Source organism: Haemaphysalis longicornis, unplaced genomic scaffold (genome assembly GCF_048455015.1).
Source record: "Haemaphysalis longicornis isolate Haplotype H1 unplaced genomic scaffold, Haemaphysalis longicornis Haplotype H1 scaffold_3, whole genome shotgun sequence".
Classification (NCBI taxonomy): domain Eukaryota; kingdom Metazoa; phylum Arthropoda; class Arachnida; order Ixodida; family Ixodidae; genus Haemaphysalis; species Haemaphysalis longicornis.
The window spans coordinates 230,243,440-230,264,782 of NW_027526335.1; the positions used below are offsets into that span (position 1 = coordinate 230,243,440).

A 21,343-nucleotide genomic window follows, 5' to 3' on the forward strand; every position below is an offset into this window, starting at 1 on the left:
GTGAAAGAGCCAAATGAGATCTGACCGAAACTGCGTGCGTCTATCGAGTCGCTGCGACAAAGAATCACATGCGCTCCTTCCAGGGCTGTACATTAAAATGGTCTGTAGCTCTCAATGTAAAATAAGACCCGAGAAGAGGAAGAAAGGGGCAGTGGAGCATAGCGCTGCGGTGCCGGCGATCGACGGCGAAGAAGCTGTGCGTGGGGCCCTTTTTGGCCGACATGGTTCGTGTCACCACGTAAATGCATCGCTTCGTCGCTGTCATCTGTTTTTCCGCCATGTAACAATACCCCGAGATAAGAAATCGTACTGAAATTGGCCGCTAAGACGTTTCTACCCTTACGCAGAGTCTCATTTGCTTGTCACAATTATTTACTTCAAAGTAAAGTTGTAAACGTTGCAGGATTCCCGCCTACTGTCAATGTGTACGCAGCAAAGATGGTTACGGAAAGTTATATGAATTTTATATCAGAATGTTATATCAGAATTACTTTGGAAATAATTTTAAGGAAATTATGTGTATGTGTGTTTATTCGATCAATATTATAAGTAATCATATATAGTTTTCCACGAATAGTTGTCCATGAGTACAGATTCGGAGGACTTGAATCTTTACAGTACTGAGAGGGCTCTAAAGTTTTTCTGGCCACAAGTGTTCCACCTTAGGTCCGATCAGCACCCAGTGTCTTTTAAATGCATACTGAGATTGAATTCCAGCGCGGACCGTTGCTTGTTTGCAGAGGTTGAAGGCGTGGTGATGCTGCCAGTGTCCGAGGACAAGACACAGGTGGCTTGCGTCTCAGAAGAGCAAGTCGAAGCATTGGCCTACATTGGCACCCAGGTGCGGTGCATTCTTCTATCCTTTTGGCATACTGGAACGGAGGGCTCTAGTTACTCACAAGTCCCTCAGGGGGCCATTCGGCACGCTCATGTGTACGTTACACCACAGCCTGTAGTCGGTGTAAAGAACGGCGCTACAGATTGACAAGTGCCAGCATTTGCCATTTTCATAACGGCTTCCAAACGGCTTTCCGCGCAAACTTTTTCCCGTAAATCAGTTTAAATGTACATATCGAACCGCATTGCCACTTTCAATCGGCTTAATTTTTAAAATGTACAACCGGCTACAGCTCATAAATTGAATGCGTGTTAGCTAAGTTTGTGCTGCTTCTTAATGCGCATTCCTTGTTAATAGATTGAGAAGACGTACACAACTCCACAAGACATTGAGTGGGCCATCTGCGGTGAACATTTCTTCATGCTTCAGGTAATACAGAACCTTTTCTTTCTCGCACACCGTGCAATTGCAACGCTGTACCAGGACTTATTGCATCTTCCAGTGCCGACCGGTGACAACGTTCTTCCGGGAGTCTGATTTTGAGATTGTCCACGAGTTCGACAACGGTTTGAAATCCGATAAGGAAGTTCTCAGCAAAGCAAACATGTCGTAAGTACCATACAACGCGTCTTTCGCATCTGTTTATACAGACAAATGGAATAATCAAAAATTTTTAATAACCGCAGAGTGTAAAGAGGTGTAAGGTGTAATTACCACCGTTTAGAATCTTTCCTAACCCGCGATTACTGTATCGGATAACGTATGTTCGTTCCCATATGTCAGTTAAGTCAATATAAAGAAACACACTGCAAGGAAAATTTCAAGAAAGCTCGCACTCACGCGCAAGACTTTAATGGCGAAGCTGTGGTGTACGTGAGCAATTCCAGACACGGAGACAAGTTTCAGTATCACAGTTTATTTGCATAGTTACGGTGCTACTAATCGTCGTCGGTGGCATCTAGGAGGTCGTCGTCTTGTTGGCGGTGAGTGGTGGATGCAAAGTCACCTTCAGCATTGTAGACTTCTACCAGCTCACCTGGCCAAGCTTGCACTAAGTCGCTCAAGGCTTGAACCAAAGCGAATCTGAAGGATTTCTTTACACGTGAACACTGAAAGACGTGAGCACTGAAAGTTTGTAATTGAAGCAAAATGGAAAGGCTAGCTAGTCGGTGAACATCCGTGAGTGAAACTTAAGCGCAATCTGAAACAGGGACGAGAAAGCGAAACGACACCGGCACCTAGAAATTGTTTGAAATTGTTTATTTACATGTTCCGTCGTTGCTTTGTACTATGCTAGTAGTAGTAATCGTCATATGCATCGATGTCGTCGTGTCCCCCATGCCAAACATTACATGCGCGGTAGCGCTTGACGACAGCGCCGGAGTTTTGCAAGTGCAGAGCACTTTAGGCACTCGCCTTGTCCGATCTCGCTTGCTGGAACCAAGCATATCGCCACGGCGTTACGGTGTAGCCTGTCATGGTCCCTTCGGCGCGGCGTAACCCAGAGGCCAAGCCGCTGTGCGTGAGCGTGAGCGTGCGTGTGCGTAGCGTGAGCTAAGGTTCAGCTGGTTATTCTTAGTTTACCTGGTTGTTTAGGATTAGCTGATTATCATGCTTACTGCTGCTTATCATGCAATGCAAAGCAATCCAATCCAGTCCAATTCAAAACCAATCCAAGCTAAGCCAAGCCAAGCCAAGCCACGCCAAGCCAATCTAATCCAATGCAATCCAGAACTCCCGCTGACGCAGTTTCAGGCAGGGGTCGCGCGAGCACTGCGAAGGCGGGAAATTTGAATTGCGTGGGGTGGTAGCAGCATAGGTCGGCAAAACAGAAAGAACTCACTCAAACTCAATCACATTTTTTTTTATTTACGCTGTACTCAATCAAACTCAGACTCAAAAAGTTCGTCTGTTCACAAAATCACTCGTACTCACTCATCAAATACTCATTTGTAATCGTACTCACTTGTACTCAAACTCATTTGTCCTCACGAGTATTCGTACTCAATCTGTACTCATGAGTACTCACTCTGTATTCATGAGTACTCAATCTGTACTCATGAGTACTCAATGAGTACTACTGCTCATGAGTACTACTCATTCTGCACTCACGAGTACTACTCATTCTGACCTCATGAGTACTCAATCAGTACTCATGAGTACTAAATTTGTATTACTCACGAATAATCAACTTATCTGCACTGTTAGCTAGGTCGTAGCTCGAATGAAAGACTAAGTAGAAAAAATAAATTGTTTAATTGATTAGAAAAACACAGGTTACATATACATCAGGACAGAGGAAGAAAACGTCTGAAGCGGTGCACTGTCGTTGGGCGACTTACTGTGCGAAGGCAAGTACACTGTACATGTGAGAAAGAGAAACGGAACGTAAGCACTCGCGTTGCGCCTGGCGTCTCGTCTTGTTCACAGGCCGGGTCGGGCTCATGGGAGCTCGGGGCTTGTCGGTGCGGTCGTGGCCGTAAACTGCGTTTTTCTGCGTGTCTTCGGGTGGCAGCTTTTGTCGTCCGTTTTCGTTTCCGGGCGCGCTGATACGTATCCTAATCGTGCTCTGAATCCGAAATGCGCCTGCCCCCAGGCACAATGAAGCGTTCGCGTAGATTGACGTCCGTTCGTATCCAGATCACTGTTCGCTTGTTCACAGATGCTCGATGCTGGCGTTTGTTTTTTCTTGTTCCAGATACTAGAAACTTCGTTAAGAGGGTGTTCGTCACGTTGAGGTTCGGTGAATTTCAAATCTGCTTGATTTTATTGTGTGTGTGCCGTGGGATTCACTTCGTCAGACCTGAACTTGACAGTGTTTACGGCGTTGCGTTGGTTGCGCCGCTTCCGTCGGCGATGGTGTTCGCTCGTTGCGTGCTTGATGCATGTGGGGGCGTAGACGTCTGGTTTGTCCGGTGGCGAGCTGCGCTGTGTAGGGATGGCATAGTTCGGCGCGTTGAGGACGTTGCTTGAATTGACGCGTGCGTTGCGTATGGTGCGGGAGTCGTTTGGCTTTTCGTTTAGTGTGTGGTAGCGGGGCGTTTTCGTAGGGTGGCATGGCTGATCGGTCAAAGTCGTTGCAGCTCCGTGCTCGCAGTCTCCGTGGTTGTTTCGGAAGTGAAACCGTTGGGGTGGGGAAGCGGGCGTAGTTCGTGCCGTTCGTTCGGTCCCACATTCCTCGGCGTCGCAAGCTTGACTTCATCGTCAGGGCATTCGATGCTTCGTCTGGATCAGGTTCATTCGTTGCCGTTCTTGCCGTGTCCGTGTCGTCGCTCACGACCTCGTATTGTGCGTGTTTTTCGAGAATGCTATAATCGCTATCTCTCCCATACAAGCAGGCTCCGTTTATCGCGAATCCGCTTGCTCGCGGTTGCGTCCTCTTGTACGAAATGGTGTTTGTCGTGTGAGTCTCGATCGGAGCGCGGGTGCCGGTGACCTTGTTAATTATGGCTCGGACATGCCGCATGCGCTGGCCGTGCCGTTGCTCGTTCACGGACCTCCTACTTGCACGAGTGTCATGTCGTTCGTCCGCTGGACTCGGGCGGGAGCAGTGGGTGTCGGAGAGCTTGTACTTTCCGGTAGGGTTGAACCGCGTGCGCTGGGTCCTTTGTTGCTTGTGTCCAGGTGATTTCTGCGGTTGTAACATTCGCTGGCCAAGTCCGGATAGCACCTGCAGTGGGAGCGGAGGATGTCGCGAACAGCAGTTTCCTCCGTGTGTGCTGGCTTGGTAGCGTTCCGTGCGTTGTGCATTTCGTTCTCCGTGGTCAGCTCCACTGGTTCAAGTTGGATGTCATTCGTCACTTCTGGTGCGTTTCGTGCGCTGTGCGTCTCGTTTTATCTGGGAAACTCCCCTATAATTGGGGTGCGGTCGTTCGCCACGTATGGTGCATTTCGGGCGCCGTGCGTCTTGCTCGCTTGCCGTGGCCATATCGACCAATCCGGATGCGATGTCGTTGGTTGCGTGGACCCGCGCCGGGACAGCACGTGCGGAAAATGTACGTACCGGCTCCGTTGCGTTCCGTGCTCCCAGCGTTCCGTTCGTGTACGTCTGTACCGAAAGAGCAGGTGCCAGAAACGTGGTGCCTTCTGGCTCGTGCGCGCTGCGTACGTTGCGCGTCTCGTTGCTCGTTGCTGGAATGACCTGCGCGGGGCGATGTAGCTCGTGGGCGATGTAGCAGAGCAACGTGTGTTCGTGATCTCGCCAGAAATGCACTGACCTTCGATGCGTCTCCGTAATCGTGGCGATTACCTGGGGAAGGTCCGGTGAGCACGCAATCACAATTTTGCATGCGTCGTCTCATTCATGTGCGTGCCGTCGTGCATTCTGCCTGTGCCCGGATCTCGTGCAGTCCAGGCACCGTGGAAAACGTGCGGCCGACTCTCGCCAGTTGTCTCAGAAAACTTTCTCGTTCATCACGCAGCCTTCTGCTCTCAAACAGCGCCGCTTGCAGGGTCCTCTGCCGTTTGTTGTCGGAGGCAGTCTGAAGTAGCGTTGGCACATTCGTTTGTTTGGAGAGATGGCGACGTTCTTCGTTGTCCTCTAGAAGGCGGAAGATGATGTCGTCCTTACGGCCAGAGCAGGGTAGCCCTCGTATTCGTAGTGCGCTTACGAACTGCTGTTTCTTCGTAGAGCATAGGACGTAGCGTTCCGTTGAAGTCAGCACTGTGTCGACCACCGCTGGCGTGGAGTGCGTCGGTGCCCCATGTCTGCGTGCTGCACTCTCGTAGTCGTGGTGCGGTCCGTCCAGGTTGTTCGTCCGTTCGTCCTCCCGTGGCCTTAAATCATGATCCTGTCGACTGCAACATCTTAGCTAGGTCGTGGCTCGAATGAAAGGCTAAACAGAAAAAAATAAAATGTTTAACTAATTAGAAATTCTGAGATTACATATACATCAGGACAGAGGAGCCCGAGAAGAAAACGTCTTACACGGTGCATTGTCGTAGGGCTTCCCACTGCGCGAACGCACGTACACGGGAGAGAGCGAAACGGGACGTACACACTCGCGTTTTGAATCGCGGGCTGAATCGCGGCTGAATCGCGGGGCAGTTGGCCAGTTGTAGAGAGGGCGCATTATGTACATGAAGCTACTTAACGGCGACCCCAGTAGCTCCCATGTGTACAGCGGGGCGTGATATTAAGTTGCAATAATGAATTATCTTTATGACAGACACAGACAGACAGACTGACAGGCCAAGATTGTCGCGCTGAAGTGGCCAAAGAAAGACTATCGTCTTTGAACCCATCTGGAAAGAGACGCTGCCGCCGCTGTTCCGAATTCTGCGAACATTGCGCAACCGTACCCCTCGAAACCGCCGCCAGCCCGCAAAGTAAGAGATAAACAGAAAGACGAAAACCGGCTAGCGCGCGAAAAGCCAAAGGGGGAGGTCCCGCCGCGAAAAAGGGACAGGACGGGCGCTACGCGTCGTTGTGTCTATTTCCGTTAACAGCTAGGCCAAAACCCACACGGGTCTGATCTTACTCACTAATTTTTCTATGCGTGTGTGTGCGGTTAACCAGAGTGCCCGACACAAATTTGCTACACCTGGCGACGCGCCGACGGTGGGCCCGATTCGCGCCTCGGTCAGCCAGCCCGCGGCCGACGTGCCGCAACTGGCGGCACACGCAGCCGCCGAGTCTACTCTCCTTTTCCCATCGAGACGGCCGCACCAAATCACGCTTGGGACGACCGGCCCGCAAAAGACACGCAGCGACGAGTAGACTCTGCAGACGGCGCCGCAGAGTCGCCTCCCCTTTCCCATTCATGGCTCGGCTGACGCAATCACTTCGCCTGCATTCGCCGGATTCAAACTGCGGCCAGTGATAGTCCTGATTGGAAAGATTCGAACTGCACGCGGCTGCGGCGGAACCCTGGGGGTATAAAACCAGCCCTGAAGCAACGGCTGTGCAGCGGCATTTCATCGGAGGCACTGAGTTGAGAAGTGCCTTTGTGCGAGCCATGTAACGCTCTTTCTACCTTTGTATATATTGTATATGAATGCAGCTTAAAATCACCGTCAGCTCGACAACTTCATCGCTCTCCTCTGCGCCGCGTCGATGGCGGACTGAGCAGGGCAACGTCGCAACATCTATGCATCTGTATTGTTAACATGTGGCTTTTGTATCTATGTTGTACAACGCGCACCTTATGTAACACCCCCCTGTGGGGTCTTTAAAGGGGTCCTGAAATGCCTTCCGCCGATGCATGGATGTACATGTAACCAAATAAAGCAATGTATTAGCAATCTCCTCCTGCAAGAATTTTGTTAAAGCGATGAGTATTAGCTGAGAAATCGTAAATCAAAAACCGCGAATTATCGTCGCGCCGTATTTCCTCCTCCTTTCAACTGTTTCTTCGCTGTTGGCCTCCCCTCCCATGATGCTCCGCTCCTCAGCGGTGACGTACTTCCGCTATTGCGCTCCCACAGACTGCCGTCTGCTACGGGCCAGCTCTTTCGGCTTTTTCATCTCTGTAGACACCATGGACACAGGCTGGAAAAGCGAACGAATGACCTGGCCGCATGTGTGCGGCCTGGCCTTGCCCTTTCGCGGTGAATGTAGCTGCAGTTGGTATCGGCGGCGAACTCGCAGCCGCGTGGGGAGAATCGTGCGCTCGTTCCCTTTGGTGCGCCGCGCACTGTTTATCCAAAAAGCGCGGTCTCAGATGTGGCCCCGCTGGTGCCGGGTGTTATTTTGCGGTGGTTGTAATTCCTACTACCGGCGGCATGTGAAAAAAGACATTTTCAACCGACACAGAACCCGTGCACAAAACGCGCCGGATCGGATCGCTTTATCAGCGGCGATGAACGTGAAGGCGAAGAGCAAACCAACGCTGCACTCGATCAGCGAGAACCCGTGTTCAGACAAGCTGCACCCATGGGTTGCATTCAACACTGACGGGAAAGCGTTTGTTTGCACTTGTTTGGATAGTCGTAAAATGTCCAAACACTCCGGCACTCCGCTAGCAGATCAGCCGGCGAGACATTTCGGAAAACATTTGACAGATGGCGCTGTATGCATTAGTGTGTCGCTACGCAAAACTGATGAGACGCTCTACTAAAACTCCCATCGCGGTGTCACGTAGCGGGACGCAAAAATTTAGCGTTTAGCGTATGCAAAGGCCACAAACGCTGTACTAAAACTCTATTAGCAGCAAAATAGCGTGCGTATGTGAAACCGCTTGCGTTTACAAAGCTGCACGCCGAGCGCGTACGTTTCAAACCTAGTGACATCGTTTAAATACACTGGCAAGCACAGTGTAACGTAGTCAGATATCAACCGTATGCTCAGGCGACAAGCAAGAGCTTGTTTTATGTGGGGCGGAGATTGCGCATAAAGGCCCGTTCGCACTTGCGACGAAAGCGAGTGAGAGCGGCAGGAATTCCGTCGCTTTGTCGCGCGGCGATCGTTTTTGTCGAATGGTCGGGACAAATTTTGGTTGCGCGACAGAATTCCCGTCGCTTTCGCTCGCTTTCGTCGCAAGCGGGAATGGAAAGTTCTGCCGCTGCCGTCTGCTACGCAGCTCGGAGGTACCGCGCGATCTGCTCGGGCCGGATGAACGCGCACACTCCCGCACGGCAGCGCCCCAAGCGGCAGACGGCCGCGTACATCGCTCCCGGCGCCCGCCTGGAGCCCGCCCTCGGCACACTAGCCAGTATATTTCAGGCACTATAATGGAGGAAAGATTTTTTGCTTCCGATGAACCTAGTTCTTTGCCCCTGTGTTTTTAAATACGTGAAGTAGCTAGCACGTCGTCCTCACGCAGCTCTGTATCGTCGTAGCATCGCTGATTGTCCGAACGAAGCTTGCAGCTAAGCCAATGCAGCGACCGAAGCTGTGTGTGTGTGTGTGCATCGCCTCCTGTGTGTTGTGGACGCGTTCGTTTCGCGATGAAATGCGACATTGTACTTCTGCGGGTGGATAGTGCTTCCCATGGTCTGGATTATCTTTCTCGAACGACGTACCACTCAACCTCGCATGGGGTATGTGCAGTGTGCCTGGCTAAAAGCCTTCTCGCTTGCGCGCCAGAGTTGTGACTTGCTGCTCGTCCCCGCAAACCGGGTGTGAGGTGAGTGCCGAATTTACGACGGGCAGGAGGAGGCAACTCATCGTCTGTCAATCGCGGTTCAGACTTGCAACGCATGTTGTGACGTTGCGTTCGTTCGAAACGCATCTCTGGATTGTTTTGAAGTTGAATAAAATGTACGCGTCAAACCCGGGCATTCGGCTCAGGGCGTTCTCTGCGATTGCACCAAAGAAGTGCCACGGGACTTTCTTTATGGTACGTACTCACGTAAGATAAAATCCACGTCGTGTTATGGCCGTGTTGCATTCAATACAAACGGTTAAGCGTTTGTTTACACTTGTTTCGTTTGTCGTAAAATGTCAAAGCACTCCGGCACTCCGCTGGCAGATCAGCTGGCGAGCCGACGCTGAGCAGACGACTCATCTCTTTGCCGGAAGTGCGTGAAAAAGCCGCCCAATAGCAGGATGTCTAGCTCATGACGAACATCTGGGAATCGATGATGTAGACATGTGAAGATGGCGGCGTCCAAAAACACGAAGGAAAGGATGAGAAAAAAAGCGACAAACTTTGCAACAAAAGTGTGAGCTTTCCGCTGCGCGTAAAAGAGTAATACTTGGCACAGGTGACGTTGGCGACCCAATCTAGCGATTGCGCTAGTTCATTTAGTGTGCTCAAAATGCCTTTCAGGGCCCCTTTAAGGAAATAAAGTGAAGTGAATCGAACAGTGGTGACTGAGCTAGAATGACCCAGTCCCAACTGTGCGTGTGTGTGTTCGGGGGGGGGGGGGCGGGGGCGTGAACTGCAGTCGAGGGCCGCAGGGCACCCAGTTGCTGCCGGTACTTGGCAGCCGTTACAGCAGCGTAGAACTGCTCTGCCGTGCTTTGTGTACTCGAGAACAAAGTTTGTAGACGCGTTTTTCGGAGGCGTGATAGCTTGCACTGACGTCATTGTATTGCCGTGTTGGTGGGTTGGTTGCACAGTGGGAATCTGCAGCTCCTATCTCTAGCAACGCGGATGAAGCTGACAGTGGTCGATCAAAAAGTGCGGTGACGTCGTTATGTGCAATCCACATGTTTTACGAGACGTTCCAAGATGCGAGCTTAAGCAACAATCCCGGCGTCTGTCGTTGGCGTTCATCAATTCAAAACAATTCCTTCACGAGGCATCTCACAGTGCGAGCTTAAACTCGGCGGTATAGTTGCTAGCGAGGGGTGGTCACCCCGCCTGTAAACAGTAGTGAAGGTAGGGGAATAACAACCACCAAAATTCACCATCATCGTCAGCGCCCTCATTACACGGTGGCATAAACGAGAAGCGGCGAATCGGGTTGCCACTCGAAAGTAAAGCCATTCGAAAGCAAAACGCTCCTCCAGCGGCAAGATGACAGAGCTCTTCGACAAAATATGCGAGGTTAAACAAGGCACCGCACGCGTTGAACTGGATATTATGATGTCCGATTCACAACTCACAAACGTGCTTAGGTGTACTCGGATATTTTATTTCCATTGCTGGGGCAAATTCCACCGCCGCGCCTGCACGCCGTAGTGCACGGTGGGGCATATGCTCACTTGGAAATGGCACTACACGAGACCATATTACCAGCGAACCTGAGCAAAATGTTTCAAAACGGGAACCTATCAAAACCATATGGGCGCACGTACATCAGCCAAACTGTCTCTTGAATACGCACAGCGAAAGTTACAAACCAGGCAGTCGGTTTGACGCGAGTTACGTAAATTAACTGCGACTGTTGAAATGAGCGGTTCGGCTCACGAAACGACTACACAGCGTGACATGCGTCTACGGAAACTTCTGAAGACCGTAAAAGAGGGACTTCAGTACGCCTAGTTTGTGCGTTGTTAGCAGCCTCCACCGCCTCTCCCCTAAAACAATTGGAAGGGAGCAAGCGCAATGAAGCCGCCACGCGTTCACAGGCCGCGTCAACAAAAATAACTGCGGCAGTCAACAAGTCCCATCAGAGAAGAGCAACTGCGGCCGCGTTTCCCACCGGGCCCTCACCACCTCCTTTTTCCCTCTTCACCGTGACCCCTTTGCGAGCGACCGCCGAAAAACGCTTACAGCGCCAAACAGGGACCGCGAAAGGAGGGAGGTGCAGTTTTCATTGTCTAATTTTACCATCCTTGACAGTTAAGCTGCACAGCGGCACCGCTAAATGTTTGCGACTCGTACACGCGCGTCCGGACTCGAGCTCGTGATAAAACTTGTTTGCACTACGGTACTCAGGAGTGCATATACTCATGAATACACAGTACTCATGAGTACACAGTATTCATGAGTACTGTACTCATGAGTGCTGTGTACTCATGAGTACTGTATACTCATGAGTACTGTATACTCATGAGTACTGTATACTCATGAGTACTGTGTATTCATGAGTACTGTGTACTCATGAGTACTGTGTACTCGTGAGTACTCATACTCATTAGTACTCAAACTCATGAGTACTCATACTCATGAATACTGCACTCATGAGTACTCATACTCATGAGTAGTGTACTCATGAGTACTGTACTCACGAGTAGTGGACTTACCCCTGTACTCACTCGTCATCGTACTCACTGTTTTTTTCTGGGTGTGTGATCACTCATCATCATACTCACTCGTGAGTTTGAGTACAAATGAGTACAAATGAGTGTACTCACGAGTGAGTACGCCGACCTATGGGTAGCAGTAAGCGGATAATGGCAGTACAGCCCATTATGGCGAATCACTGCTCTGCACTTCCGACAGCTTTTGCATTGAAGGGAAAGGCTTTAGTTTTTATTATTATTATCGGCGAAGCGCCTTAGAGGCTGGGGCTGTTGGCGTTTCCTGTCGTTGTCGTAATCGTCGTCTCATGTAGTCACGGCAGTGAAACACCGGGAAACTCGTTTACGCCTCAGGCTAGAACGCAACTCGCACTAAAAAAAACGGTCGCCATACCGCCCTGTGAAAGTGGATGTCCATCGACGGTGTTGTAAACCACTTGGGGAGGGTTTGAAATATTCCTCGTTGTCTCGGCGGGCTCGTCGCTTGCACTCGACTTCTCTGGCAGCGAGTGCTGGGTCGTGCCTAGCCTGACGCGTGCGCGCGGCGGCGTCTTGAGCAAGAATGGCTCTATATAGTGACACTAGTCCTGCCTAGTTTTCAAACATAATCTGCAAATACAATCTTTACCATGAACACATGGTGGGTGGGTCTCATTGTTCATAGGCGCCTTATCATCCATAATGCGATTCAGATGCTTGTCTTGTGGTTTTTCTAAATCAATACTGAGACCTATGCTGCATGCCCTATTAGCTTGGCGCATGCGCTCTGCGTCTTAGACGAGAACTGCTGGGACCTGCCTGGGTTTTTTGTTTACGTCACGACGTTTTCCGACCAACGAGAGGCTAACAGCTTCGCTCTAAAAACACTCGTTTACGCATAGTCCTAGACCGCTTCGTGCTTGAAAGACAAGAGACTTTTACAGCAAAGTTTTATATCTCTACCTTTCAATGGTTGTATCTTCGTTGGCAAAAGCGCCAAGGCTCCAAGAATACACTTATACACTACCTGCTTCGCTCCTCCCCAGGTTTCACGTTTGTGGAGATGGCCCGGGATTTTTTTCTTTTTTGCTGAAGCAATTGCGAGATCTAGGGACTCGGCGGTCACCGCTGGGCTGCGCTCCCGAGCGCTCGGCATTTTCGTGGTATTTTTCATGCAATGGCGATATTATACGGCTTCTGCCACAGCTTCTCCGTTAAAAATCAGACGTTTCCTCCAATGAGAATGTGACATACAGCGAAAACTGATGTGTGCGATTATTGAAGGACAATGGTTCTTACAGCACACTATCCAGTTGTCCTTTTCTAATAGGAATGAAATTGCCAGTGTGGAAGGGTGGCATAAGTTCAACGTTGCCATTGACCATCTGAGGTCCATGTCGTGCTTGGATATTGGTCATAAAGTTAGCACTTGTATTCGTTGTATTAGTATAAATCTTGAATAATTAGGGCCTTCCTACGTTCACGAAAGCCACTACTTATAATTATATCGAATAGGTAGGAACCCTCATGCAATAGTCGGCCGTAAGCGGCTAGAGGCTCCAGCATGGAAGTGACCGCGACTAACAGCGTGCCACTTCGAAATCGCTTTTCCGTTATATCCACGCAGGCTTGGCGGGTATTCCATCCTTCGTGTGCGCACGGCAACGATGTATCTTCTTCCTGCGTAGCTATTTCGGTTCCATTACAGGCATTGTTTTTTCTTATTTCATATTATTGTACAATTATTTGCGGCCTCGCTGCGGCAGCCTCCGTGGCACCGGTGCAGCGCAAGATAAACCTCAACGCTTCGCGTTTGGGCGCTGTGTGCCTCTTTGGCAAGACGGGACTGACGTCGGCTTCGTACGCGGGTGAGCCAGGTTCGATGCAGACGAGCGGAGACGGCGGTCGTTTCTAAGCCTAGGTTTGTGTGTGCTACGCCGCGTGACTACGTCTGCTAGATACCGTGACCCCATGGACACAGAACACAAATAAGCCGGAATGGGAGTAAACGGCTCGTTGCATAACTAAATCCCAAGTCGGAGTATCCAATTACCCTTCCAATGGAAGTATTGCCATACTCCCAGTATTTCCGCAGTTTATTTATTGGATATGGGAGTAAGGATTTACTGCCACTAAAATGGGTGTTTTAAAAGTGAGCATTGGGCGTATATTATTTTCTCCCACTTGGAGTTTTGCGGAGGCGCTTTGTAAGTGCTGTTCAGCTGCATGCGGAGTATTTTTGCTGTCCTTAAGGTGTTTAATTGAAACCACTGTGGGGTAATTAGTGACTGCATTTGGCAGCTGTTATAAGGCTCATAAGTCGTATTTATTTCATTTTATGAGAGTTGAGCAACCGCTTTGTGCATAATTACTATTTTTTCCCAACATCTCAATAGCAAAACGTGAAAGGTCTGTTTTCTGCACACAGACAATTTATTGCATAGGAATTGCATACAGACAAACATGCTTTTATACACATAAATAACCACACAATATTAAAACGCTCAATCACTAAAAGACGTACATCAAGAATAAAAGGTATCTTGCTGAGAACTTTAACTACTACAGCTCTCTTCAACAGAAAAAGAATTGTCAGCCATTTGAAACAATGAAGTCCGCCAGGCATTCATATTTGCGCTGTTCGATTTCACTTACTGCAGAAACACTGACTTTGTCTCCGCATCTTGGCATGTTTCCCACGACGCCACGGAAGCATCGGCATTACAGGGATAACAGATCTTTTTAATTCTACTTCAACACTTAAAGCGCTCGTTGTACGGCCGATCTGAAAAAAAAAAATTAGCGCCAATCCACCCTCTGAATGGGGTTGGAAAGCAAAGCTGCAAACGGCACCCACAACGATTACCCATGCGACGTCGCTTAAATTCGCTCTACAAATAGAGAAGTGAAATGCATTTAACCACACACTTCAAAGAGATATTCACGGTAAGGTTAAAATAATGCATGATGCATGAACGGTGGCTGATTGAGCTGTATTGCTGTAGCACATGATTGGAAACTCTTTTGTTATAAAATAAAACTCAAACCCGGTGTTGAACGAACTCAAGTTTTTTAAGGGGGGGGGGGGGAGGGGGAGTTTATTTCATAAAAAAAGAGTGCAAACATGACGATATGCAGACGAGGGTCCCAGAGTCAACAACAGACTGTAAGGGGACCCTGAATTATGAATGCACAAACATTTCGTAAAAGCAGCAAATGGGTGTGAGAGCTCATCATATAATCAAAGCAGTATAAAAGGCAAGTGCAGTAAATCTATAATGTCCATACACTCAAAAAGTAAGCCTAAAATAAATACCAAATGTTATACAAACAATTCGAAGATAACACGAAGGAAATAAAAGCATAAGACAACATAAGAGAACAACAATCATAAATACGAACAAAACAGGATCATAATTAAATCAAAAGAATCTCTCTAAGATTTTTTTAAAGCACGTAATAGATGACGATGATTTGACCGTGACCGGCAAATTATTGCACAATGTGACAGCTGCGAAACAAGAGGTTGTCTTACCGTAATTAGTGCGAACCGTTGGTAATAAGAAATTGCTACTACTTGAAAACCTAGTGAAGCTTTTGCTTCTTAAACTAACAAGATCAATGAAATCATGTGAATGGTAACGGTGCAATAATTTGTAAAAAATATTCCCAAGTTGTAATAAAATACTGCATTATTTGATAGTATGTTATTCTGACGTAGTTGACCTGAAGCAGAGGAACGACATGAACTAAACGTTATAATGCGAATACATTGATTTTGAATGTGTTGAACCGATCAAACGTGAGAAGAGCAAGCGTTGTCCCATGACACTATGCCATAATGGAAGTGACTGTGAACAAGAGCAAAATGTAAAGACAGCAAAGCATGATGAGGGAAAAATCTGCGAGCCTTGATTAAAGCACGAATGCCGAAAGCGGTTTTTTGCTTGAGTTTGGAAAAGTGAGATTTATATGCAAGGCTAGGGTCTAGATGAATGCCAAGGAATCTAACTCTGTCACATGGCGCAATTAAATGAGGCCCAAGTTTTATTTCCTGAAAAATACTGATAGTTTTCTGACATGACCTGAACACCATACATTTAGTTTTATCCGGGTTAGAAATTAGGTAATTGTCATGACACCAGTTTACAACATTGGTAAGCACTGCATTCTAGTTAGAGGTGAGGGAAATTATTGATTTATTAGATAATGATATGGTTGTGTCGTCCGCATACAAGACGCAGTGAGAGGAATTAACGCAATCTGGAAAGTCATTAATATATAAAAGAAAAAGTAAAGGACCTAAGATTGATCCCTGGGGTACGCCTTGATTAAAAGTTCTTGTGTCAGAGAAAGCATCAGCAACTTATACAGTATATTGTCTGTTTAATAAGTAACTTTTCAAAAATAGTAATGCAGGTCCGGTTATGCCATAGGCTTCTAATTTATTAAACAAGATCTGGTGATTAATGGTATCAAAGGCTTTAGTAAAGTCTAAGAAAACTAAACCCACAAAATTTTCAGAGTGAATTGATTTCTTAATAAAGTCAGTTAACGAAAGCAAAGCTAGGTTAGTGCAGCGTCCAGACCAGAAACCGAATTGACAGGGGTTAAGTATATTAAACTTAGTGAGGTAGCTCATGCGACGTTTGGAAAATAGCTGAAAATAGCTGGAAAATAGTCTACTTAGACAAGAGAGAATGAAAATGGGGCGGTAATTAGATATTATAATCGATCGCCTTTTTTGAAAATGGCTATCACTTTCGCTTTCTTTAGAGATGATGGAAAAGTTCCAGATCTAACTACAAGATTTACTATATGGCTGAGTGTATTTACAATTCAATTGGCAACTAACTTCAAATGGCGAATAGAAATGTTATCTAGGCCTGGGCTCCTGTTTTTGAGTGCACCCCAGCGTAAACAGCACTTCTGGCGTAGCAGGGAATAAAAAGAAAGATTGGCTAGCCCGGCGTATACCAAGTTGCGCATTCACAGACTGTGAGGTATTGTTATAGACCAAAGAAAAATAATTGCAAAAAGCTTCGGCAATGTCAGTGGACTAATTTAAGTTTATTCCATTGTGGGTTTTTTCGTATTTTCGTATTTTTTCATTAACTATAGTCGTGTTAAGAAAATTTTTAAACAGATTTTATTGTTTTTTGGGGTTATTTTCGGGTTTAGCAAATTCATTCTCATAATTACGTTTTTTTTGCCTGTTTTAAAAGAATCTTTATGAGGGAGCAGTATTTCTTGTATCGCTTAGCTGAATTTCAATTGAAGGGTTCCTTTTTGGTTTTTTTTTTTTTTGTAGAGGTTATCTTTCTTTCGCATGCTTTCTTAGACCATTAGTAATCCAAGGATTAGTAGGGTAGCTGAACCTCTTTTTACATTTAACCGTAGTTGTGCTAGATGACACAGCTTTTGAAAATGCATAAGAAAACTGCTGCAGTGCCACTTCTGCATGATCCAAAGTGTTAATTGTACAGCAGTCAGTCGCCCATATAGCGTCTCTAAATTTTACTGAATCAAATACGGGTGTAAAGTGAGAACTGCATTATTCAGGCACGTCCGCGTCAAAAATAAGCAAAATAGGAAAATGATGGGTGATGTCTGTATCAAGGACGGCTTAAAAAAGTTGGGGTGATAGGTTAGATAACGCATGGACGGAGGCGTCGCGGACGGAGGCGACGAGATCGGAGGCGACGAGATCGGCGGCAGAGATGAAGGAGGAGCAGGGGGTGGAGCCGGAAGAGGAGGAAATACTTCTATTCAGATTTCTGAACACCCCAGAGTGCGGCCCAGTGTAGTGGCGCCTTCTCCACTGTAGCCCACTTGCACTCCACGCCGCCTGTGCTCTTTCCACCAGCTGAAGCCGGGTGGGCAGAGAGAGGCTGGACAGCAGCATCTCGCATTGCTCTTGCTCGGTAGTTGACGGAAAGAGAGGAAGGTGCTGAGGGCTAACCCCGATTATGTGGCAGAGTGTTCCTACTTCTGAGCAAAATTTACATTCAGCGTCGTAGCGATTCGGGTGCATTAAGTGAAGACACGTCGGGTATCACAAGGAGCCGGATTGTATGAACCGTATGGTAGTTTGCTCTTCTATGGAAGCGTCAGGGTAAAGCGAAGGAAGGGTCTGTTTCAGAAGGCGATAATGCTGGGTTATGTCCCTGAACGAGACAAGCGGGTGACTGTCCTCGTGCAGCTCCATTGCACGGGAAATAAAAGTAGGCGTATTCGTTGCCCTCCATGGAAGTGTGAGGGGTGTCCAGGTGAGCTGAATAGAACCATTTGGGGAGTGTTTTTTAGCACACGCAGTGCAGGTTGGCACACCAAACCCGACTGATTATTCCGGTAGACTTGATGGGAATAGGTGACTACCTTACAAACCACTGGTTTAGCGAGAGCCGAGGCGATGGCTGCCCCTTCAGCGGCCGTCATGTCTTCGGTCTTGAGTGAGGCACAAGCAAGGAGGTTGGTTCTGGAGGTAGCCACGACGATGTCGGACTGCTGCCCTCGATGTTGGGAGGCGTCTGTGAAGATAACTGCTTGATCCAAGCGAGGGTGGTGTTGAGCGCTTGAGCCCGTGCTTGTCGGTGACCGTCGTCGAGTGAGGGGTTCATATTTCTAAGAAAAGGGAGCATGTTTAGTTCTTGTCGCCAAAAGTCGAGGAGTACATCAAGCGGTGTGACATCCTGTGCTGCCCAGCCAATCTGGTGAAGAATGCCGCGAACCGCCGCAGTTCTGCTCATTCGGAGCTTCTGGATAGAAAGATTGCTCTCTATCAGCTCTTCCGCCGTGTTGTAGAGCACCGTGCTAAGCAGCCTCTTTGTGGACTCACTCTTGGGAAGACGAATGGCTTGCTAAACCGCCTTTCTAATCATTATATAAAGCATCTTTATGTTTTCCTTGCCGAGAAGAAGACAGGGGGTTGATGTAAGTGATTCTCTAGGGGAAAAAGCTTGAACTAATTGAAGGCTATCGGTTTCCTGGTGGCCTGGCTTCTTGGTGGCAACTCGCGTGATCATGTGTATAATTTTCTTGGTGCTTTGTTTGTGGGGCTGCAAGGATAGGTCACTCTTGCTGCTGGCCTGAAGATCTAGGCCCAGGATCTTCATGCTGGGGCTTGGAGTGATCGCCTGTCCATCAAGGAGTATTTGAATGTGTTCCTTGAGGTGTCGTTTTGCGTCAGGCGGACGACAAGGAGCTGAGATTTTTTATGTGAACACTGGAAGCCACAGGCTTTATCACATTGGGGTACTAGAAGTGAGAGGCCATGGGTTGGTGTGAGCTTCCTTCAATCGCTATCGCGTGGCATTCAGCGAGAATGCGGGGATTAAATCCGGATATGTGCTTGGTGAGTGCACCACTTGCCTTCCCCGTCTTCCCGTGGGCTCGTAGCTAGATCGGTAAAGAACGGGCTCTGGCTTTGTTACTAGAGAAACAAAGACAGAAATCAAAACTAGAACTAATAGATTAGTTCCAGGTTCGATTCGTGACGGTGCCAGTAAATTCTTTCATTTGTTACCGAGAGTTTTCTGATAACGCCAACGGTCGCGAGAGAACCCTTGGGAGGTAGAGGTAAAAAGCTTTGCTTTAAAAAAAAACGGCATAGTAATGACGCGGCACTCGTCACTCTGTGCTCAAAGCTCTGTAGTGTCTGAATTTTTATTTAATGCTATGCAAAGTTTCACTTTCATCAAAGACACCTTCGCTGACCAGCTGGTCAAGACCATGGAGGTCAAGACGAAGCGTTTTCCGAAACGGAATGCAAACCTTGTAGCAACCAACATCGCAAAGTGTTTTTCAATCGCCCTCTTTCCCACTTGTGCTGTGTAATGTCAGTGGTTTTGCACCCCCCCCCCCTCGCACTTCTCCCTCTCTTCCCCTAAAGTTGCGAAAAGATTTCCGTCGGTGTGACGCTTCCGCTAAATGTACACGTTTTCCAGCGCTGCCAAACAAAACAGACTTCCGCCGACCCCACAGAATGCTCCCGCAAATGGCCCCTGATGGTTCAATATCCACCCGCCTAGCGCATGGCGAGCTGCATGTGTCGACCTCCCCCTACGACGTCCCGACTCTCGTCCTCCCCGGTGAAACCAATGCGGTTGCCAGGTGCACGCGGCGGGCAACCACCACGTACGAGGCGCGGGGGGCGCCCCTCATACTTCTCAAGAAAATCGGCTCTGCGGCGCTCGCAGAGGTTCTCCCGCGAACTTCAGGTTCTCCCTCAAGTTCTCCAGCCACGGATACATCGTAACAAAAATACCTAACCTTCCTAGCTACTTTTCCACCGCTCTTCCCAGTGCGGAAACTTTTCATTCTGCTCGCGACCCGCGCACAGAAAAAAAGCTGAGACTGGTGGCATTCGCATTGCTCTCACACCGTTCGGCCTCCGCAATGACGTTCCGGAGATGGCGCCCTCTCTCTCTCTCGCTATGCTCGCCTCGACACTCAGAGAATCACCGGCACAGTGACACGGGAAACAATGAGGTTAATGTGACACTACAGGGGACACCGGTCACCCAAAAGTCGCCGAAAATGTTGGTTACAACAAAAAAAGTGCAATGCTTACCTTGAACCGGCTCGCAGAGGCGGGACAACATTGTTATCAACGACGAGCCACTCCCCGTTTGCGGCCCCTGCATTTAGGCCCCGCATTGGTTCGCTGTCGCGCTCCGTCAGCTCGAATGTCGTTCACTCGGAGGAAGCGTTGCAGTGCGTCGCACGTTAATCCAGGTTGGTTCCACAATGTTCGCAACGAGTGTCAGTTCGCGGGAAGCATCTCGCATCCATTTGTGCGGCCGCAAGTTCACGTCGAGAAAAAAATTTCGGCGACGCAAGAGCTCACACGACACACGGCACCAACTGCCAGCCATTTTGTAAGGAGGAATAGAGGAGGAGAAGAAGGAGGCTTGAGAGTTTCTCATACTCCCATTAGGAGAAACGTAGTATTCACAGCCAGATACTCCGTTTTTAGGGGGAGTTACAATCGTGGTAAATGCGCCCACTTACGACGGCTCTTGACCTCCGGAATAAACTGGTAGTTTTTCCGCCCCCGTACATCCGAACGTGGGTGAAAGCCTCCTGCCGTGAGGAGTTTCAAGGACGTATTTCAGCCAAAATACGGTCTGTGTGTTCTGTGTACAGGTTGGCTACGGCGACAAGCCAGGCCCCCAAACTGCTCCGCATTTAAAAGAAGCCGACAAGACTAGCAATTATCTTGCCTGCTTCTGTCGTGTTCCGTGCCTTTAAGTGCGCCGCACTTTAGCGCCCGCTACTGTGGTTTCAGGGCGCCGATGTTCTTGTAACCGAGCGAGTGAACGAGACGGCGAAGGCAGAAATAAAACTAAGGAGGAGAGCGTGGCGAAAGTGCGAGGGAGTAGTGGGGCAGTGAGACATGCTGCGCCGTGGCGACGCGCTGAGAGATGACGCCATAGCAGCGCACGCTGTTTTCCGCTCGGCGATGGCGGGTTATTTTTCTGATACGCTGTTGGCGCTGCCGACGCATAGGCTTCCTATCGCTGCCGTTGAGCCCTGCCTCAGCGAAATGCAACACTCAGGAGTGAGCGCTGCACATCAAATTAGAGCTCTTGTTCACACTGGCTAAGTCACTGCCCCACCGCGCTGGCAGCGTCCGTGACATGTAGAAAAGTAATAACGCACGCTGGAAGGTGCAGAATTTTTTTTTGTGGTTAGAAAAAGATGGCCACCTATCTGGTCGCTTCACTGGACGTGTCGTCGAAAGAGGATCTGCGGCCCCGGCAACGTAACTGCCTCTCCTCTCTCTCCTGCCCACTTCTCACGCTTTTCTCCCGTAGCGCGGCTTTCTGATAGCGATAATAACTTGCATGTGTTTTCATCTTATCAGGCTGAATACTGTAATCGACCCTCGGATAGCTACGGAGGGGCTGCTGTTTCCTTGATCCCACCATCGTTTACACCCGCAGGCAATA

The 21,343-nt window shown here is 48.7% G+C and overlaps 1 protein-coding gene across 2 annotated transcripts in view; it reads left to right on the forward strand.

Annotated features, from left to right (window-relative positions):
• Positions 1-21,343, forward strand: part of LOC144176035 (rifampicin phosphotransferase-like) — a 241,241-nt gene that overhangs the window by 127,406 nt on the left and 92,492 nt on the right. For both annotated transcript variants that reach the window (XM_077705142.1, XM_077705141.1), the window contains exons 20-22: positions 741-841; positions 1,196-1,267; positions 1,341-1,447. In XM_077705142.1, the coding sequence (XP_077561268.1) occupies positions 741-841; positions 1,196-1,267; positions 1,341-1,447 (280 nt within the window). The remainder of the gene's footprint in view (positions 1-740; positions 842-1,195; positions 1,268-1,340; positions 1,448-21,343) is intronic.